General features: G+C 41.3%; 1 protein-coding gene across 1 annotated transcript in view; it reads right to left on the bottom strand.

Moving 5' to 3' along the window:
* Positions 1–19,704, bottom strand: part of abca2 (ATP-binding cassette, sub-family A (ABC1), member 2) — a gene marked incomplete at its 5' end in the record, with an annotated part of 68,450 nt that overhangs the window by 4,368 nt on the left and 44,378 nt on the right. The window contains 19 exon segments of the mRNA XM_038295202.1: positions 1,881–2,090; positions 2,178–2,315; positions 2,443–2,545; positions 4,192–4,284; positions 4,365–4,468; positions 6,370–6,504; positions 6,759–6,900; positions 8,475–8,653; positions 8,757–8,877; positions 10,076–10,208; positions 10,393–10,516; positions 13,241–13,388; positions 13,458–13,573; positions 13,666–13,840; positions 14,871–14,931; positions 15,037–15,148; positions 15,225–15,330; positions 17,586–17,799; positions 18,984–19,309. Of these exon segments, the coding sequence (XP_038151130.1) occupies positions 1,881–2,090; positions 2,178–2,315; positions 2,443–2,545; positions 4,192–4,284; positions 4,365–4,468; positions 6,370–6,504; positions 6,759–6,900; positions 8,475–8,653; positions 8,757–8,877; positions 10,076–10,208; positions 10,393–10,516; positions 13,241–13,388; positions 13,458–13,573; positions 13,666–13,840; positions 14,871–14,931; positions 15,037–15,148; positions 15,225–15,330; positions 17,586–17,799; positions 18,984–19,309 (2,740 nt within the window).

The following is a 19,704-nucleotide window of genomic DNA, read 5'->3' as shown; positions in this document are numbered from 1 at the left end:
GAAGAGTGGGTCACAAATAAAGACTGGAGTAAAGACTGGTTTATGCTCAGAAACCAGGTCGTCTGCGTGTGTCACAGTTAACACAGATATGCCACCCCCCCCCCTTCCGCAGACACTCTGGTGCACCTCCCCAAAATTGTAGGTGACCGCAGACCATGCAGCAGATAGCTTTGCAGGGAGGAGAGAAGGGAGGCCTCTGATTGGTCAACTCTACATCCGCTCTACTCTATGCATATTTCCTGTTTGGTACCTTACCGGCTTGTTTTGTTTGTATGACCGCCATTGTGGAAAATGACTCGAGGAAGGACCAGCTAGTAGAGTGAGTCTGCGAAGAAGTGAGGAGGTACCCAAATCTGTACGAGTCTCGTTCTCCACACCACAAGGATTGCTGTTGAATGACCTCCGTAACCGGTAGGGGTGTAAATCTCAGCCATCATGGCGATTCGATTCAGTATCGATTTCCTGACCCAACGATTCGATTATTTTTGATACTCAAGAATACACCACGATTCGATTAATTGTTTTTTTAACACCTTACAGGCTAGACAATGTTTAAATTTTGAAATAAATTAATGAAAGCTTTAATATCGTTATGCATTTTTTTGAGAAACAACAGCAAATAACAGAAGTAGAAAAGTTGTACTAGACCTATTCCTATTAAAACCTAATTCACTGAAAAATAATAATACCCCTGCATTATAGATTCTGAAAGGCCTTGCATCAAAAAAATACTGCACAAAATCAGTGCAATGAGTGCAATGCAATACCTCGGCTCCAGACGTCCCGCCCCCTCCACAGACCGCTCCGCTGCACCTCTCCCAAATTGTAGCTGAACGCAGACAGGAGGCCAGCTTGCTTTGTTTTTACGACCGAAATTGCGGAAAACAACTTGTGAAGTTTGACCCGCTAGAAGAGTGAGGTGCGCGAGAACGCTGGGACCCTTTTTCCACCTGGATCTCCGCTCTTTTTGGCCCTCATGTCCCTCCGTCGTCGGACTAAACTTGCCCCCACTTCCTCACCGCCTCGGCCGTATCTAGACCCACAGCGTATAGCACAGACCAAGCTTCAATATTGAGCATAAATCAAAAATGTCTGCGTCAAGCTCACTGCAACACACTGCTGTAAGAGTATAACCAGAAAACGAGGTAGGAGGGTAAAATAGGCTTAGCGCCACCGCAGCACGGGAGGGAGAATTACGTCCAGGGGCAAATGGATAAAAAATAAATTAAAAACATGAATCAATACTCAAGACGATTATTTTTTACACCCCTAGTAACGGAAGAGTAAAACGCCACCCACCTCACCCACAATCCCAATCATGTCGTGATTGTCCCTCTTGCATTGTTGCGTGGAATAACATAGCGCTAACCACGCTTCAAAATTGGGCATAAATCAAAAATCCAGTTCTTTTGGATAGTGTGCCACTTCAGAGGACGCTGCCTCAGCTCTCCCCATGGTGTCTATGGAGCAGAAACCCAGGAGGGGTTTGGTTGTCATCAGGGCTTTGAAACTAAGGACAAAGCCGTCAGGAATCCTGTTAGCAGGATTCCAAGGCGTGGTTGTCTAGAGGAGGGTGGCCTTCAAGCTGTGACTTTCATAGCAAATTCAAAAAGCTAAGCTGTTCATCTGCTGGTCCCTATCCTGACCCTCATAAAAGGCCATGGTGGATAGGCGATGAAAGGGCAGAGGTCCCAGATAGAAACAGCTGGGATCATCCTCTGTCTGGTGACTGGACTCATTCCCACAGACTGGAAGAGAAGCTCGATCTGTTCTCTGGTGGAGAACCTTCAGACCAAAGCTGATATTAACTGGTACCACACTGACGACATGAACCGATGCAGAAAAAACATTACCTGAGGTGTTCCTGAAAGATCACTCACCCTTTCCTCCTCAAAGCTGATGAGTCCTTCATCATCATCGCTCTCCAGCTCCTCTGGTTCCTCGCTGATCAGAGCATTAAGCTCTGTGTTGGCAGGCCGAACCTTCAGGAAGCTAAAGAGGCGCTGCAAGGGGGACTGCCCATCACCAGGGGCCAACACGTCCTGCTGCTCCAGGTTGTCGCTCTGCTTCTTGGCAAAGTTAACAAACACCTAAGTAAGAAAAGAGGAGCTGCTTAGTGATTGGTCCCCATGGAAACATGTCATGCTGTTATGTTGCGACCCGTCTGAGAGACACACATTGTCCAGCGTGGTCTGACTGACGGAGTAGTCCTCTATGCCCAGGACCTCCACCACCTGCTCCATCTTACTGAAGACCTGAGCCAGGGAGATCCTCTCAGACTTCAGCTGGTACTGGACCTTGGTGTGGTGGCGCTCCTGCAAATATGTCAGTAGATTGCACATTATAGGAACCCAGTCTGTGGTTCTAAGAGGCAAAATGTTCTGTTTTTCCTGTGGAAATGAGGCTGGAGCTCAGGTTGGTATGCAGCTAAGGCTCTTTTACCTTCAGAATGGCCTCTGGGAAGTTTCTGTTGAAGAATCGTACCACCTCCTTCACATTGGAGCTGCTTTTGGTCCTCACAGTTATCATGTAGCCATCTCCAAACCTGGAGGATCATCACGAATGGAACTTTCCAGCAACAGTTTCTCCACTCAGTCCGATCATTCTCAGGTTAGCATTTGAACCATTTTCCATCTAATCTGTTGTCCTAACTAATCAATGTGAGGATTTAGTTACTCCATAAAATTCTCGGTATTTATATGATCCGTTACATGTCCAAATATCACAGACACTACGTGGGCTCAGATTTCAACAGGAAGCTGTTCCAGTGGTGGAACTGGGTCCGATCAGAAAATTATTCCAACCAGAAACCAGTTCCAGGCATTAAATTGGTTCCAAGCATGGAGTCTTTCCCAACTGGGGAATTGGTTTCAGTAGTGAAGTCAGAATCTGTTTCCAACGGTGGAACCGGTTCCTGATTCCACTGTTGCAATCGTTTCCAAATCAGGAACTGTGACAACCATGGAATTGGTTCCAATGTAAAATTGTTTCAAACCATTAAATCTTTTCCAAACATGGACTATTATTTGCAATTTCAACCATTCCAACCTCGGAATCACTTCTATTAGTATTTGGTGAAAAAACTGAAATCTGTTCCAACAATGGAGTCTTTTCAAAATGTGGAGTTGGTTGGAATCAGGAATCTGTTTCAGTGTTTGGGTCTCTTCCTTACAGGAAGCGACTCCAGTGGTGCAATTGTTTCAGCTGTGGAATCAGTTTCATTAAGAAATTGGTTCAGAATATGGAATCGTTCCAACTGTGGAACCAGCTCCATTCGGGAACTGGTTCAGACCATGGAGTCGTTCCAATCATGGAATCATTTCCATTCTGGATTTGGTTCAGAATGTGGAGTCATTCCAACTGGGGAATTGGTTCTATTAAGGAACTGCTTCTGAATGTGTAGTCGTTCCAAACCATGGAATCAGTTCCTTTAAGAAACTGGTTCAGACCGTGGAATCGTTCCATCCATGGAATCAGTTCCTTTAAGAAACTGGTTCAGACCGAGGAATCGTTCCATCCATGGAATCAGTTTCATTAAGAAACTGGTTCAGAATGTGGAATCATTCCAACTGTGGAACCAGCTCCATTCGGGAACTGGTTCAGACCGTGGAGTCGTTCCAGCCATGGAATCATTTCCATTCTGGATCTGGTTCAGAATGTGGAGTCATTCCAACTGGGGAATTGGTTCTATTAAGGAACTGCTTCTGAATGTGTAGTCGTTCCAAACCATGGAATCAGTTCCTTTAAGAAACTGGTTCAGACCGTGGAATCGTTCCATCCATGGAATCAGTTCCATTAAGAAACTGGTTCAGACCGAGGAATCGTTCCATCCATGGAATCAGTTTCATTAAGAAACTGGTTCAGAATGTGGAATCATTCCAACTGTGGAACCAGCTCCATTCGGGAACTGGTTCAGACCGTGGAGTCGTTCCAGCCATGGAATCATTTTCATTCTGGATCTGGTTCAGAATGTGGAGTCATTCCAACTGGGGAATTGGTTCTATTAAGGAACTGCTTCTGAATGTGTAATCATTCCATCCATGGAATCAGTTCCATTAAGAAACTGGTTCAGACCAAGGAATTGTTCCAGCCATTGAACCCGTTCCATAGTTTGATTTGGCTCCACCCCTGGAGCCAATTCAAACTGTGGAACTGATTCCAACATTCCAAAAGATGCGTGTGATTGTTTACCTGTTCTTCAGATGCTGGATGCTGCCCAGACATTTAAACCTCCCATTTACCATAATTCCCAGTCGGGTGCACAAAGCCTCACATTCCTCCATGCTGTGGAAAACAACATACATAAGATGTTAGATCCTTCTGTTAAAATGTTCCTCTGCAGTTATAGGTGTCTGTGTCATCACCTGTGTGACGTGAGAACAACAGAGTGCCCGGTTTTGATGATATCAAGGATTAAATTCCAGAGGAACCTGCGGGCCTTAGGGTCCATGCCAGTGGTGGGCTCATCCTGGATAATAGAACAAAGGAGAAACAGAAGAATAATGAATCCTGGGTTCTTTTAACCCAGACTCAACCTGCTCACTATAATGGAGAGAACTGTTTTGGTTTGGGAATCAGATAAAGTCTAATTTAGTCCTAAAACCAATAACAACTCATTGCTGTTTAACAAGGCAGATACTGATGTTGTCAGAAGCACTTTTTGCTTGATTGTGAATTATTTTGATATGAGGCGAAGCAGCAGATTGTATCCCACATATTCTGCGTTTGCAGTTTAGCTTGTATCTAACCAACTAATAGCTTTAATGTTGCCCAGAGACCCCTTGGTAATGTTATCCCTGGATATAACTCATTTTAATGCACCTTTTTCCTCCTTGTTTTCACCTTCATTGACTTCTATGCCAATATGTAAGAAGTGAATTTCTCCGCTGTGAGATCAATAAAGCTCATCTAATCTAATCTAATCTTTAACATTAGTTTCAGGAGCTTTCTTGCAGACTATGTTTCCCTTTCCTTCCATAAGAATCCCAAACATCAGTAATAATCCCAGAGCAGAAATATCTACTAACCAAACACACATAGAATGTAAGTCTCTGAAATAAGAACAACAGGTGCAAACATTTAGACCACATCCACATAGGGGTCGTTATGGTATCATGAGGTCCATGTGGTGAATTTAGGTTTCCTTTGTTCTTCCTAATGTCACATCAACCAAAACTAAAAACACCAACGGGCCAAATGGCATTTTGGAAGCTTGGTTGAGGGCCACACAATACCATCGACAGGTACCGGAAAGAGAAGAGAATCTGCCGTTTAACTATGACCTTTTATGTCAAATTAATCATGAAGAAAAATCTACTTGGTAAATCTGAAAAGGTCTGAGACTAAATAAGATGTATTGATTAAATAAACATTTTAAATTCTATGGGGCACTTTTTGTAAAGTTAAGCAGTCAAAAATTATGAGCAATATTTATGGTTATTTAGCATGTTTTAAGAGAAAAATAATGTCATCCATTCATTTATAAAAAAAATCTTACTTTTTTTAAAATAAATATTTAGTTTGGAGTTAAATATTTAGTTTATTAAATAACTACTTAGCTCCAAACTAAATATTTAGTTTGCAAATTAAACATTTAACAAACTAAATATTTCTTTGCAAACTAAATTAAAGTAAGATTTTTGTAAATCAATGAATAACATACTGGAAGAAGTTGAAATAATTGACCCTTATTTTTCTCTTAAAACACGCTAAATAAGCATAAATATTGCTCCTAATTTTTGACTGCTTAATTTTACAAAAGGCGCCCCATAAAATACAGCACAGCTTCCTGGTGGAGGAGATGTTGGTGCTTGTCTGGCAACAGAAAGCTCCGAAGTTTGAATCACAGCACAAAGTTCACTCAGTAAATGTGTGAGGTCTCTCCTAGTATTCTATTTAACAAATACTATGAGCTTAAACAATAAGAATGAGAGGGTGGAAGGAAATGCTCAACTTCCCCCCAATAATCCCTGCAAACAGGCACTATTTAGAGCTGGAGCTCTTCAAAAGCAACATTCATAGTTCAAACAAGTGGAGAAGAATAGAAAGTAACAGCTCTAGAGCTCCTTTGCCTTCAGCTGGATCAGCTGCTTCAAACTCTGCACCAGACTGTGAGGATTTTAAAGTTTGTTTTTGTAGGAAAACTCTTTTCATACATATCCTGTACAACAAGCAGTAGGTGTAGGACATGGGGACCATGATCTTGCAGTGTACATAAAGTTCTGAATTAGGAGAACTGTGGCGCCTCGATCAATAACAAGGTAAAGCCTTAACAGTTTCCCTGTTTCTCATTGCTTTATTTCCTATAAGGCTAAAATGATTTAAAAAACATTGAATGCTTAGTTTAGTAAGACTCTTCCAACATCTCACCAGGAAGATAAGAGACGGGTATCCGATCAGAGCAATAGCTGTGGAAAGCTTGCGCTTGTTTCCTCCGCTGTAAGTGCCGGCGGGTTTGTCTGCATACTTTGAGAGCTCCAGCTTTTCTAAAGCCCACTGCACAACCTGTGGGGTAGAAAGACACAGGGGGAGGAGAACAAGGGTTAAAAACCTCTGATCGCAGATGTAAAAACCTGGAACAACATGACCCAGCTGAGACTCAAACCAACAGATAAGGGCTCTGCTTTTTGCTACTCATGTTTAGAAGAACATGCTTTTGTTAAAATGAAGATGAAAGCTCATCTCTTCCAGTTTTAGGAAATTGGCATCTTTTGGCTAGCTCCTACAACTGTAATATAAAGTTGTGTGTTCATACTGACCCTCCCCTGGTCCTTCCAGGGAATCCCACGGAGGCGAGTGTAGAGCTGCAGATGCTCCCTGGCAGTTAGGTCGTCAAACAGAGCATCAAACTGAGGACAGTAGCCGATGCTCTGCTGAACACGTAGCAGGTCCTTCAGGATACTGCAGCACAAACAAAACACCACATCAGTCTAAAAGTACTTCTGCAGCCAAAGTTATTTTCACGACTTTAAAGAGTAGCCTAAATTATAGTCATCACAGAACTCAAAGCAACCTTATGATGTCAGAGGCTAGTTCACTCTGGGGAAAGTGATCTTACTCAGAGCATCATGTCAGTTTCCACTGCAGCAAGATATGTTTTATGAACACTTCTTAGTTTTTGCTTCTGAACCCTCCTGTGGTTCCCCACAGACCATGCAAAGCAATTCTATGTACAATTTGGAGGCGTATCCACCTCTCACTAATTGGAGGCTGTATTTTATTCAAAAGACTAAGGGGAATTGAAAAGGACTGGACTGGAGGGTTGTCGGTCCAAGACCCGGCTCCGGTTTTTCGTTGTGTCCTTGGGAAAGACACTTCACCCGCAATGCCTACTGCTGCTGGCCAGAGACTCTGTCAGTGAGCCCCAGGATGGCTGTGGCTACGATGTAGTTTGCATCATCAGTGTGAGAGTGAATGGGTTAATGTGGTGTGAGGGCTCGATGTTAACCATCACCCAATCTCCCGGGGCAAGTAGTTTTTATTGTCGGGAGAGTACAAGTTTCATTGCATTTGCCCGCCGGGCAAGTGCAAAAAAAGAGAGCATTACCTGTTACTGTAACATGAAAATCCTTTAAGTCCAACTATCCATCTTAGAAAAAGAGGCTCACTTCTAAAATACTGTTAAAATAACAAAAAGCAGCAGAATAAATATGAATTGTTTGCGCTTAAGTTTAATACCAATCATCTAGTGACCAGCAATGCAATACTGGTCATGTTAAAAGATCATATACAGGGCTCGATGTTAACCATCGCCCGATCTCCCGAGGCAAGTAGTTTTTATTGTTAGGAGAGGACAAATTTCATTGCATTTGCCCGCCGGGTAAGTGCAATGATCGCAAAAAAAAAATATTTATCACTCAAAATTACTTTAAAATCACCGACATTCTGTGAAAACGACCCAGAAGAGCTGCCGGTGCAATTTTTGTTGTTTTTTACACATTCTCGCGTGATTTGAAAAAGGTGCGTGTTTTCCACCAGATGGCGTGATTTTTGTCCGGTAATTGGCGTGAATCAGACACTTTTTTTTTGACTTGGCAGGCTAAAAAACAACAGCAAGGCAAAAAAAAATGTAAGTAGAGTAACACACCCACCACCTATTTTACCCTCCACCCAGATAACCCTAGATTAAAAATTATCGGTCAGGGATTAGGAAAATTGGCATAATTGTATGCCATGCGCTCAGTGTAAATATGGCTATTTATCTTCTGTACAGTGATGCAGGTCATACATTAATGTCTCTTATTCTCTTTATTCTGCTGCTTTTTGTTATTTTAACAGTATTTTAGAAGTGAGGCTCTTTTTGTAAGATGGATAGTTGGACTTAAAGGATTTTCATGTTACAGTAACAGGTAATGCTCTCATTTTCAAATTTCATGCCTACTTTTAACAGATTTTGACTAAAACACCGTAACATCAGGCTTAACCCTGTAAGAGGGTCCAACAGAAGAGGGATCATTCCTAAAGATGGTGCTGACCTGTTTCCATTGATGAAAGCCTCTCCTCCTGTAGTGCACTCATCTCCTGTCAGCATCTTAAAAGTGCTGGTCTTTCCTGCTCCGTTCACTCCCAGAAGTCCGAAGCACTCTCCAGGCCGGACGCCCAGACACAGGCGGTCCACGGCCAGGATGCGACCCATCTTCCTGGACTTATATACCTGAGGGGCAACAAATCAGACGGGTTAACGCTTTTATTAGTCATTGTATCTGATGTTTCAGTGGTTCGGGGGCCACAGTCTGGACCATATCAGAGAGTGAAACCTTTGTCAGGTTCTCGATCTGCAGCATGTCGCCGTCGGCGTCGCCGCGCAGCACTCTTTCTCTCTCACTGGCAACATCTACGTCATCGTCATCAATCGGCTGGCAGCTGACCGGGACCCTCCTGCATTCATGCACAAACAAACACACCTGAAGCTAGACTTTCTTTTAAAGATCCATGGAAATAAAAAGAGAAAAGCTGCTGATAAAAGTAGCAACAGATCCTGTTCCAAATCAGCTCCTTGCCTCTTTGTCGACACGACTCTGGGTCATGGTCAGGGGTGGATTTTCCATTAGGCAAAACTAGGTGCCAAGGGACCCAAGTTCTTTTGTTGAAATGCCATCAGAACACTTATAATATTATGTGTTTCTCAGGCCCTTCAGTGTCCACCATAATGGATCAGTCCATTTGCTGCACATGTTCAGAAAGGTCCAAACAGACAAAAGCAAACCATTTGAAAGCAAACGATGCAAAGAGCAGTGTTACGAACTTAGCCCTTTTTGTTGCTATATTTACCAACAAAATCTCATACCCCTCTAGCAATTCTATTAGAAAAAGTGCCTAGCACAAAATCTAGCGACTTTTTTTCTGCTACTGGAGACTTTAGTGACAACATCTAAAAGCAGCGAACTCTGCTCTCCAGAGCGAGTAGATTGGTAACCCCGCCTCCTGCTCTCCTCTATCTTGTCTGCTGTCATGATTCATGCAGCTATTATTTCATCCAAATGAAAAATGGAGAACAGATAAGCAGATCATGGCTTGTCTACAGTGAAAAGAAGGACTGGGTTATTTACTTTGGCCTTTTTGGAAACACAGGAAGGAGCAATCAGCTAAGTGAGCTTAGTGCTTGGAAAAAATCTTTCATTCCTTTAGAGACAGCATGAAAAGTCAGCTGAGTACAAAACATAGAGAGGAAAACAAGAAGAAAAGGGACAAGAAGAGAGGGACACAACCTAGAACAGATAATGGATGTCTATTCTATAAATCTGTATCTGTATAATGGGTCCGTTTTATGTGTTGTCTTCTCAATTCAGAGGCCTGTCTTTGCCTAGAGCCCCACATTTCCTAAATCCACCCCTGATCATGGTAACTAAACAACAATGCAGTATGTTCCATTGTCTTTATATATTAAACATATTAGCTCCTAATAAGCTATAAACTCTTTTATCAGAGGGGATATGGTTGTTGCTGCCCTGCAGGCTATGAAGTCAGTTATGGTGTATATCTGGACAGGTCCCTAAAATGTTAGCTGTGAGAGAGCATCGGCTAAATGGAAAGCTGGACGGATCAGCAGCAGGAAATCAAACGCAGTCACACTCACGGAGGTTTCCTCAGGAAGTTGTACTGGCAAAGGATGGTGATGAGAAAGCCGACGAAGCCTTCAATCGTCATAGCAACGAGTCCTCGAGTCACAATATCCCACTCAAACGGAGATTTCATCTTGTCAAACTGACCTGTAACGAACAGAGCAGTTGGGACAGTTAGCATCGCCCTGACATGAGGAAGCAGGACCTGCTTCCGCCTGGAAACGTGGGAAATGTTTCCGTCTTAGACGGAAAAGGATCTGCTGACTCAGCATACTGGGATCATCCCCAGATCCTCCTGAGCTCCCTGTGTGGAAGCTTAGTGCATTAGTACCTATCTTGGCATAGTACTCGTTGATGTACTCGTTGTAGGCCATCTCCATCAGGCCGTGTCCCAGGTTGTAGTTGGGGAAGATGAGGAAGCAGGACTTCAGGTAACTGTTGACTCTCTTCAGATCCTGAGGCAGAAGAAAATGATCCAGAAATAAATACCACACTCTGCAGGTGGGCTGGTTTTCCCTGAAGTTCCAGATTTAAACCCCTGAAAATGTTTAAAGTATTAATTTCATGAGAACTTAAAGAAAATGGGGTACAGTATGCTGGTGAAGTTCTCAATCATCCAGGTCATAGTCATTCCAAAAAAGTAAAAAAAAACAATCCACTGGACTTAGTTTCCAAGTTTGAAGACGTTTTGCTTCCATCCAGGAACCTTTTTCAATTGAAAATGTCAGAAAAACCATTGAGTTCCAGGCTTAATAGAGTAGACCAAAGCGAATTGAACCGGACGAACAGGTCCGCCCCTTTGGAATGGTGGTCATTTGTCTTCTTCGTTACCCTGCTATCCTCCATACCTGTCCATGTCTCTGAAAGGGGGGTCGTTAGCGGGAATTGTTGGCCTGAATGAACAGAGGAGACCTATTCGACTTCTAGTCATGGCTAAAGCAAGAAAAAATTTAAAACTTTCTGAAGAGGCTAAAAAGAGAAAAGGGGACGTGCTTGAGGAAAAACACGAGTCGTCCTTAGAAAGGAATTTGTTTGTTGGTGCAGGCTGAAAGAAGAAGCCGGATGTAAAACCAATTCCCTTTTCTCAACTGTAAAATTAGACTGGTAAGTTCATATTTTGCTGCTATTATGCAGTCATATATCAATGTTATCATTTTCGATGTTTAGTAGAAGCAGAATAGAGGCAGTTACAGGTCTAGCACCACTAGTGGCCAAAAGTTACACGATGTGCCTTTAAATACAGACACATTTTCATTGATAAATATAGGGCAGGGCTCCTATAGTTTTAGATTTTCAATACTGGGTCTTCATCACTTAGGCTTAAAATAATGAAGAAATAGCAAATTTTTAACTGTAGAAATAATACCAAATGCATGTTTTAGCATTTGTTCCACTGACTTATTGTATGGAGGACCAACTCTGCCATATTTAAAAATAAATACAGAAATAAATAAATGCTCAATAAATAAATAAGCATACAATTAATTGCCACCAAAAATACAATAAACAAATAAATGTAAGTAGAAATTAAATTATACAGTTTGAAATAAATATATATAACTCTTAATTAGCTTCTTTGTTTATTTGCCTTTGTAATATTTACCTTATTTATTTTTTTGTCCTTTATAATCTTCAACTTTATTTTTAATTACTTATATTTTTAAGTATTTATTTATGTGCATGTTATGATATCTGTCTGTTTTATTCTTCCTTTGTATTATTTTACCCTAGTTAGTTCTTCGTCGTCATTTATTTCTGCCTGCCCTTTTTACATTTCTATACGCATTTCTGTCTCATTATGCAAATGAGAAGGAGGGGGTGTGTCCTAGAGAGTCACCTTCTGCTCATTGGTTGGCGGCCCATCTTCTGCAATAAAATGCTAACCAACCAATGTTTATTTATTTTTTACCATTTATATATTTATTTATTTCTAAGTTATGGAGTTGGTCCTCCATAACTTATGGCACTGAATAAAAAATAAATAAATAAAAAAAACCTAATTATAACAGCTACATGATTTTCCAAAAAAATATCAGTAACCCATTATATATTTGTGTTAAATATAGGTTATAATTTTCAAAAAAAAAAAAGGTCTGGTAAAGTTTGCAGCTCTAATACAGTTTTAATACTAGAGCTGAAGACATTTTTTAAATTCAATTCACAAAATAAATGGAATAATTAAAGCAGAATTACATATTTATTTTTCTAATTATCTTTTTTTAAGAGGGAATAATATGTTTTTCAACATAATTTTCCAAAATTATTAATAACCAATTAAAAATGTATTTATTCTCATTTTTTCTTAAATTTGAAACCTAAAATGTGAAATAGCATGGTCGTTGTTAGAACAAAAAATACAAATCTCTTGTGGTAAATGTTAATTATAAGTAAATTATCCCTTTGTTTCTGTAGAGAAGGTTTGAATCTCTAAAACAGCTAACTGGACTGAAGTCATAAATGGCTCTTTGGATACTAAAGGTTTCAGACCTCGGATATAGGGGATGTTAACAATTCATGGTATTTTGAAACTATTGATCTTTTTTTATAAATCATTTCTATTCTACTTTCTTGAGGTAGCTTGTTGCATTTATGTCTGCTGTTTAGTTGCCACTGCTCCAGATGTAGTATGGAAGCAAATTGTTACCATATTTAAAATGAAAAAGCATTTTCAGAAATACTTGTTCATTTTAAGAATGTGGCTGCATTGTTTGACTCATAAATTAAATTAGTAATCAATAATCCTGTTTGTATTTTCATTTTCTTCTTCAACACTGCTCATCCTTTTACTTAATTAAAATTAAAAAGACATTTGAGATTTTTACATTTCAAATTGAATTTTGGTATGTATTTGCTGGGGTGCATTTTGAAAAATAAATCGCAAATGTCTTTTTCTTTTTCATTTTAATTAAGTAAAAGGATGACCGGTGTTTAAGAAGAAAATGAAAATGCAAATAGGATGATTGATTACTAATTTAATTTATGAGTCAAATAATGCAGCCACATTCTTAAAATGAAAAAGCATTTCCAGAAATGCTTTTTCATCGGAAATATGGTAACGATTTGCTTCCATACAGATGTGCACTGTGCGGTGCCAAATCTCTCAGGTGTGACTAAAACAAATCATTGATGTAAAATCCTAAAGCCCTGCTGTACAGTGTGCAGTTGCAACAGTCAAACACCTTGTCATGCTCAAAGAGCTGCAGGAGGAATGTGGCCACGGTTGCAGTGATGCCTATGAAGAGGTTAATGACGATGAGGAAGACATAGGCTGTACTGGGAACTTCAAACCAGAAGGATGCTGGATACATGATGGGGGTAATGGACCACCTGCAAAGAAAAAGCATGCTTAGAACCAGGCAGACGCATACTAGCCCACACAGAAGATCAGAATCTCACCCATAGAGTAGAAACAGGGAGAGAACGGCAGGGAAGTTGGTTGGTGATGTGTAGGCCGGCAGGTCAAACACAAACAGAATGATAACGCAGCATGTGGCGGGTACCAGGTAGTTCAGCTGCAAAACAGAAGAGACACAACACCCGATGTCAGCGTGCTGCAGGATGATCAGCATGAGCGATACACACGTCACGCCTCGGTCCTCCTCACCATGTCCCAGACATAGTTGGCCAACCAATAGATGACAGGGTCACAGCCGCTGACAAACTGCAGGTGTTTGGCTTTAGTGGATTTCTCTGCAACCAGGAAAACCACAAAGCTTGCAGGTACAAAGGACATGGCGACAATAATGAAGATGGCGATCACCACATCTGTGCCTTGGAGCCTGCAGATAAGGAGATGAAGGGAAGTGATTCTACTGCAGGAATTAATGCAGTAATCGGACTGAACGCAGCCAGCTTTTGGTAGCAGTTATTAGACTGAACCGTGAAGCAGAAGGAAACACTGAACATAAACACAACTGTAGATTTAGGAAAATATATGTGCCTTTCAAAACAACAGCATCTTCCAATTTATCAGTTTGAAAAATATTTGGATTTGTCACTATTGCTGAAGGTCTGAAAGAAGATCTAAACTTCCCCCGTCCATAGATATTCATAGATGTTTTAAACCTGAACAACCGTAGTGGTTCCATCAGTAAAATTAGTCCTAAAATGATCCGAACTTGTTTTGAGTAGAAAGAGATGGTGAAAAGATAAAGATTAAGGATTTTCTTATTTAAACTGAATAAACAATGCAATAAAAACCCAGTTTCTCCCATTCTTTTTCAGCCTTAGCGAGGTAGATTTTGCAGGTAGTGACACCTGGACACACATTCAAACACTTAAAATGCTGCAGAACCACATTTGTCAGGTTTTCGATTTGACAAACAGCCCTCCGACCATTCCAGTCCAGCTCCAGTATCCATTATATTCTAAAACATGTGCACAAGAAACCTCTCCTGGTGAAGACTCTCAGTCATCCAGGTCGTAGTCATTTCAAAAAAGGTGAAAAAACAATCCACTGGAATATTTTTCCAAGTTTGAGGACGTTTTGCTTCCCATCCAGGAAGCTTTTAAAGCTCTTTTCACCTCTTTGGAACAAGAAATCTAAATGAAACAGTTGTCAACCAAATGCAAATTGCAATCAGGTCATCAGATTTAGACTTGCAATGCTAGCGACAGTCCATTTGGAGAGGCCGACCAGTGTTTTTCTTTATATAATTCAATAATATGGGAAATTTACTGCTAGGTTAGGACAGTGGTAGAAAAAAAATGGTAAAATAATGTATTTTCCCAGCCATAATGAGAGACTTCACAGCTGTGTGTATAACGTTTAGATTTAGAGGCAATTTCTTGCAATATGTCTTAACTTACAGGTAGTCCAAAGAAAGGCTGGCACTGGTTCGATTCATTGGGTGGTTGGTCAGTGTGATACCTCCAAAAAGTAAACACAAAAGACAAAGATGTTTTTAGGGCTATTCCAGAAAGAGAAGGAGTTGGTCGAAATAAGAAAACTGCAATAAAATGAATATATCTGTACCATAAGCAGCTGGGTTTCCTTTGGAGGCAGGCAGGTTGGCGCGCAGGATGGCGTTGTTCAGGACGTTCAGGTAGGTGGGCATGCTGTGGTAGCCTTTGTTGTTGTACAGGACCTAGAAACAAGGCGGTGTTTCAGGAGCAGCACGATACGTTGTAGTTTAGCAGAGACCCTCGGGCTGCCTGTCTTACCTGAGCTGATCTGCGTACTGCGATCTTACGAACCATTGGAGGAATGTTCCTCCCAAAGGAAGCAGGGATGGATTTCTGGATGTTCCCCACAGTTAAACCTCCGTATCTAATCAAAACCAAGAAAACAGACAGGAAAATCTGAAATCTGTCCCATTTTATTCCCTGTTTTATTTCGAATGACTACAATCTATGTCTCAAAATGTTTCTTAACTTCTTATGAATTTCTAAAATATCTCTGCAAACTCTCAAAAAGAGATGTTTGGATGCTTAGAAATGATGAAAAAACTCAGATAGCCTAAAATGCTTTTGTTTTGAGGTGGAGCTGCCGACATTATCTTTCTTATATTAATGACAGTGAGTTCAGGAACATGATGTAAATTAATGTATGCAGCCTGTAAATAAATCATATAAATATGTTAGACATTAGGAAAAGTGTATTTTCCTAATGTCCTAGGCTGCACTCTGGACACAGAGGAGGAAGTGACTGAGAAGAGGGTGCTGTCCAAACTTAAATCCATCATGGACAACACCTTCCACCCTCTGCACCAGACTGTAGAGGAGCTGAGCAGCTCCTTTAGTGAAAAACTTTTACACTCTGTTTTTAAAAAAAGAGCCCTACTGCAGGTCATTCATCCCTGCTGCAACCAGACTATGCGACACTATAAGGACAATAACTTGTGCAATGTACACTGCCTGGCCAAAAAAAAAAAGTTGCCACCAAAAAAAAAGGTCCCTCACTCTAATACTTTGTTGGAGCGCCTTTAGCTGTGATTACAGCACGCATTCGCTGTGGCATTGTTTCGATAAGCTTCTGCAATGTCAAAAGATGTATTTCCATCCAGTGTTACATTAATTTTTCACCAAGATCTTGCATTGATGACGGTAGAGTCTGACCGCTGCGCAAAGCCCTCTCTAGCACATCCCAGATTGACAGCACGTCCCCTTTTCTCTTTTTAGCCTCTTCAGAAAGTTTTAAATTTTTTCTTGCTTTAGCCATGACCAGATTGACAGATTCTCAATGGGGTTGAGGTCTGGACTCTGTGGTGGCCAATCCATGTGTAAAAATGATGAGTCATGCTCCCTGAACCAGTCTTTCACAATTTGAGTCCGATGAATCCTGGCATTTGTCATCTTGGAATATGCCTGTGCCATCAGGGAAGAAAAAGTCCATTGATGGAATAACCTGGTCATTCAGTATATTCAGGTAGTCAGTTGACCTCATTCTTTGAGCTCATACTGTTGCTGAACCTAGACCTGACCAACTGCAGCAACCCCAGATCATAACCCCGCCCCCACAGGCTTGTACAGTAGGCACTAGGCATGGTGGGTGCATCACTTCACCTGCCTCTCTTCTTACCCTGATTGGCCCATCACTCTGGAACAGGGTAAATCTGGACTCATCAGACCACATTGACCTTCTTCCATTGCTCCACAGTCTAATCTTTATGCTCCCTGCAAATTGAAGCCTTTTTTTCACTGATTGGTGGTTTTCTTACGGCTACACAGCTGTTCAGTCCCAATCCCTTGAGTTCCCTTCGCATTGTGCGTGTGGAAATGCTCTTACTTTCAGTATTAAACATAGCCCTGGGTTCTACTGTTGTTTTTCTTCGATTTGATCTCACCCCACGTTTAAGTGATCGCCGATCACCATCATTCAGGATTTTTTTCCGGCCACATTTGTTCCTTGAAGATGATGGGTCCCCACTATCCTTCCAGTTTTTAATAATGCGTTGGACAGTTCTTAACCCTATTTTAGGAGTTTCTGCAATCTCTTTAGATGTTTTCTCTGCTTGATGCATGCCAATGTTTTGACCCTTCTAAAACAGACCAACATCTTTTCCACAACCACGGGATGTTTCTTTCGACATGGTTGTTTAGAAAAATGAGAAGCAAGTCATTGCACCAGTTGGGGTTAAATAACTTGTTGCCAGCTGAAAGATCACTCATGCAGTAATTATCCAATAGGAGGCTTGTACCTATTTGCTTAGTTGAATCCAGGGGGCGACTTTTTTTTTTTGGCCAGGCATTGTATAATGTGCAATTTACCATTTGATACCCGGTGCAATTACCTGTTTCTCTATATTTGACACCCAGTGCAATAACTACATATATAAATATCCATCTATATAAATACAGATGTAAACACCCTGTGCAATAACTCTGTATAATAATCCTGTTATAAAAAAAAACCTGTCATATGTGGACGCACTTTTATATCCTGTAAATATTGCATGCACCTTTTTCTTCCTTTGGCACCTTCTTCTCTTTTGACTATTTGAGCTGATGTAACTTTCTCCACTGTAAGATCAATAAAGTCAATCAATCGATCAGGTTTTCATCGGGTTGCCTGTTCAGTCCTACCTGTGGAGCCGCACTCTGTCTGAGGTGAAGAGCAGATACTCTGAGACGTTTCGTCCTGTGATGTCCACCAGGATGTCCCCTGTCACCACTTTCATGAGAGGGGGGCGTCCTCCAACCCCACTGGGGCAGGAGAAGCCGGTGCCCTGCATCGAACAGGTGCATCGGACTGGCTCATGGATGGACAGCGGGAGGGTGGGAGGAGATGTGACAGGCTCTGAGGAAACCACAGATTTATTACACTCAGCAGACTTTTCAGCCATATTTACCAAGGAGGTTAAAATTTCAGTCCTGTCTGCTTCATGGCAGCAGGATAACTTGAACGGTTACACTGCAAAAAATTGGAATCTAAATAAGTAATTTTTTTCTTGGACGGAGGAGGGAGAATGAGACAATTTGCTAATGGAACAAAACAATTTACAAAGTGCCCCTCATGCCAAAGAACAATTCAGTGCCTGTAATTTGTTTTGACTCTGATTACTTTCCATTATTGTAAGTAAGGGGTAACGGACGCTGCCCAGATCAGAACAGGGCTGATTACCGTGCAATAATGATGAACGACTGAGTGAAATCCATCAATCTCTGTTTATTTAACTGAACTGTATGGTTGAATACTTTTCTCCATGACCTTTCTCATTTAATATCAGATTTACTGGCCTAAACACAGCTTCTCTTCAGATCCAAGACATTTCTTTGGGCCTCTTTACCACTTATAAATAATAACCTGCAGAGATCCACAACTTATCACCCTTAAAAGAAATTCAAGAAATGAAGGTTCAGGTAATTGGATCCATTTCCTTCTGGTGGTACTGAATGAATAAATTAAATTAGTGCTGTAATCAGACACTTGAATACAACATGTCACTCAAGGCAAAGGATCTCAAACCACGCAGTAGATCTAAGTTAAAATACTCACAGGGGTTAAAGGCTGGATTATGGCATCAGGATTACAACAAAAGTGAACCACGAGTGTATTTTCATTCACCACAAGCGTAAATAACATTAAACAAGCGTATTTAGCACTAAACGCGCACGCCGAGCATATAGTGGCAACAATTCATGGTCCACAAGCAAAGCTGACAGCCCACTCACGTTAAAAAATCTCTACAAATAGACTGAATGGTTTTAAGCCATCCTGAGGTCACCATCTCACCACTAAGCTCCAGATTGAACCACAGCATTCTACTTTTTTTATGCATCATTAGTGCAGATTTGTGCAGTTTTGCTGCTTTTGTTTTTAAAACGTAATCTTTTTTAACTTCCACCAATGATGCCACCAGCCAATCATGATAAAATGATGCAGCGCGATGTGGTGATGCAAAAAGGGACGAAGTTTTGGGAGTGAAGCGGAGAAGAAGGGGGTTATAGGGGGATATAAAAGCGCACAGTTTTTGGACTCACCGTGTACAGTGGTTGGAGGGGCAACAGTAAAGTTCCATAACCCATCAACAAAACGAGGGTCTGGATCATCTGAAGGAGCTGGGGAAGGTGGTGGGGGGACGAAGTTGGACAGAGGGACCCCCTGGGTGAAGGAGTCCAGACACATGGAGTCAAAGTACTGGGCAGCCAGAGTCTTGGAGTCGTTGGCACTGGGGTTGAGGGTCTGGGCTAGCTGGTCCAGGGTGCTGTTAAAGGGAGTCTTGAGGATGCATGTTGCCCCCACACCCGAGGGGAGACGGAGGGTGTTGATGATCTTCTGTGGACGGGCATCTGGTGAAAGCTTACTCCTGCAGTTCCAAAATTCAGACAGTTAGAAGCCCACAGCCACATTTTTTAGTATATTTATTCCAGGACAAGATGTTCACCAGTAGGACCAGACGACCAGCAGGATCTAAAAGGACTAATGTCTGCATTCATCAGTAGGAGAAAGGATCCCTGCAGAGGTGTCTTAACAGGTTTGTCTAAATAGTGGATCAGACAGCTGCAGCTGATCCAAATACTACCTGCGTTCTCGCTACAACTAGGAAATTGGAGAACATCAACCCAGAAGTCCTACACCAGCTCCCAGTATCTCAGAGAATACTTTAAAATAATTATGTTAGTTTATAAATCACAGAAAACCTGAAACATACATTATAGACTTTAGCCTCTTTCCCACTTAAAATAGCAGGCTAACATGTGT

Source organism: Cyprinodon tularosa, unplaced genomic scaffold (assembly GCF_016077235.1).
Source record: "Cyprinodon tularosa strain WSP-4 unplaced genomic scaffold, ASM1607723v1 ctg351, whole genome shotgun sequence".
Classification (NCBI taxonomy): Eukaryota; Metazoa; Chordata; class Actinopteri; order Cyprinodontiformes; family Cyprinodontidae; genus Cyprinodon; species Cyprinodon tularosa.
This window is presented reverse-complemented; position numbering and strand designations above follow the sequence as displayed.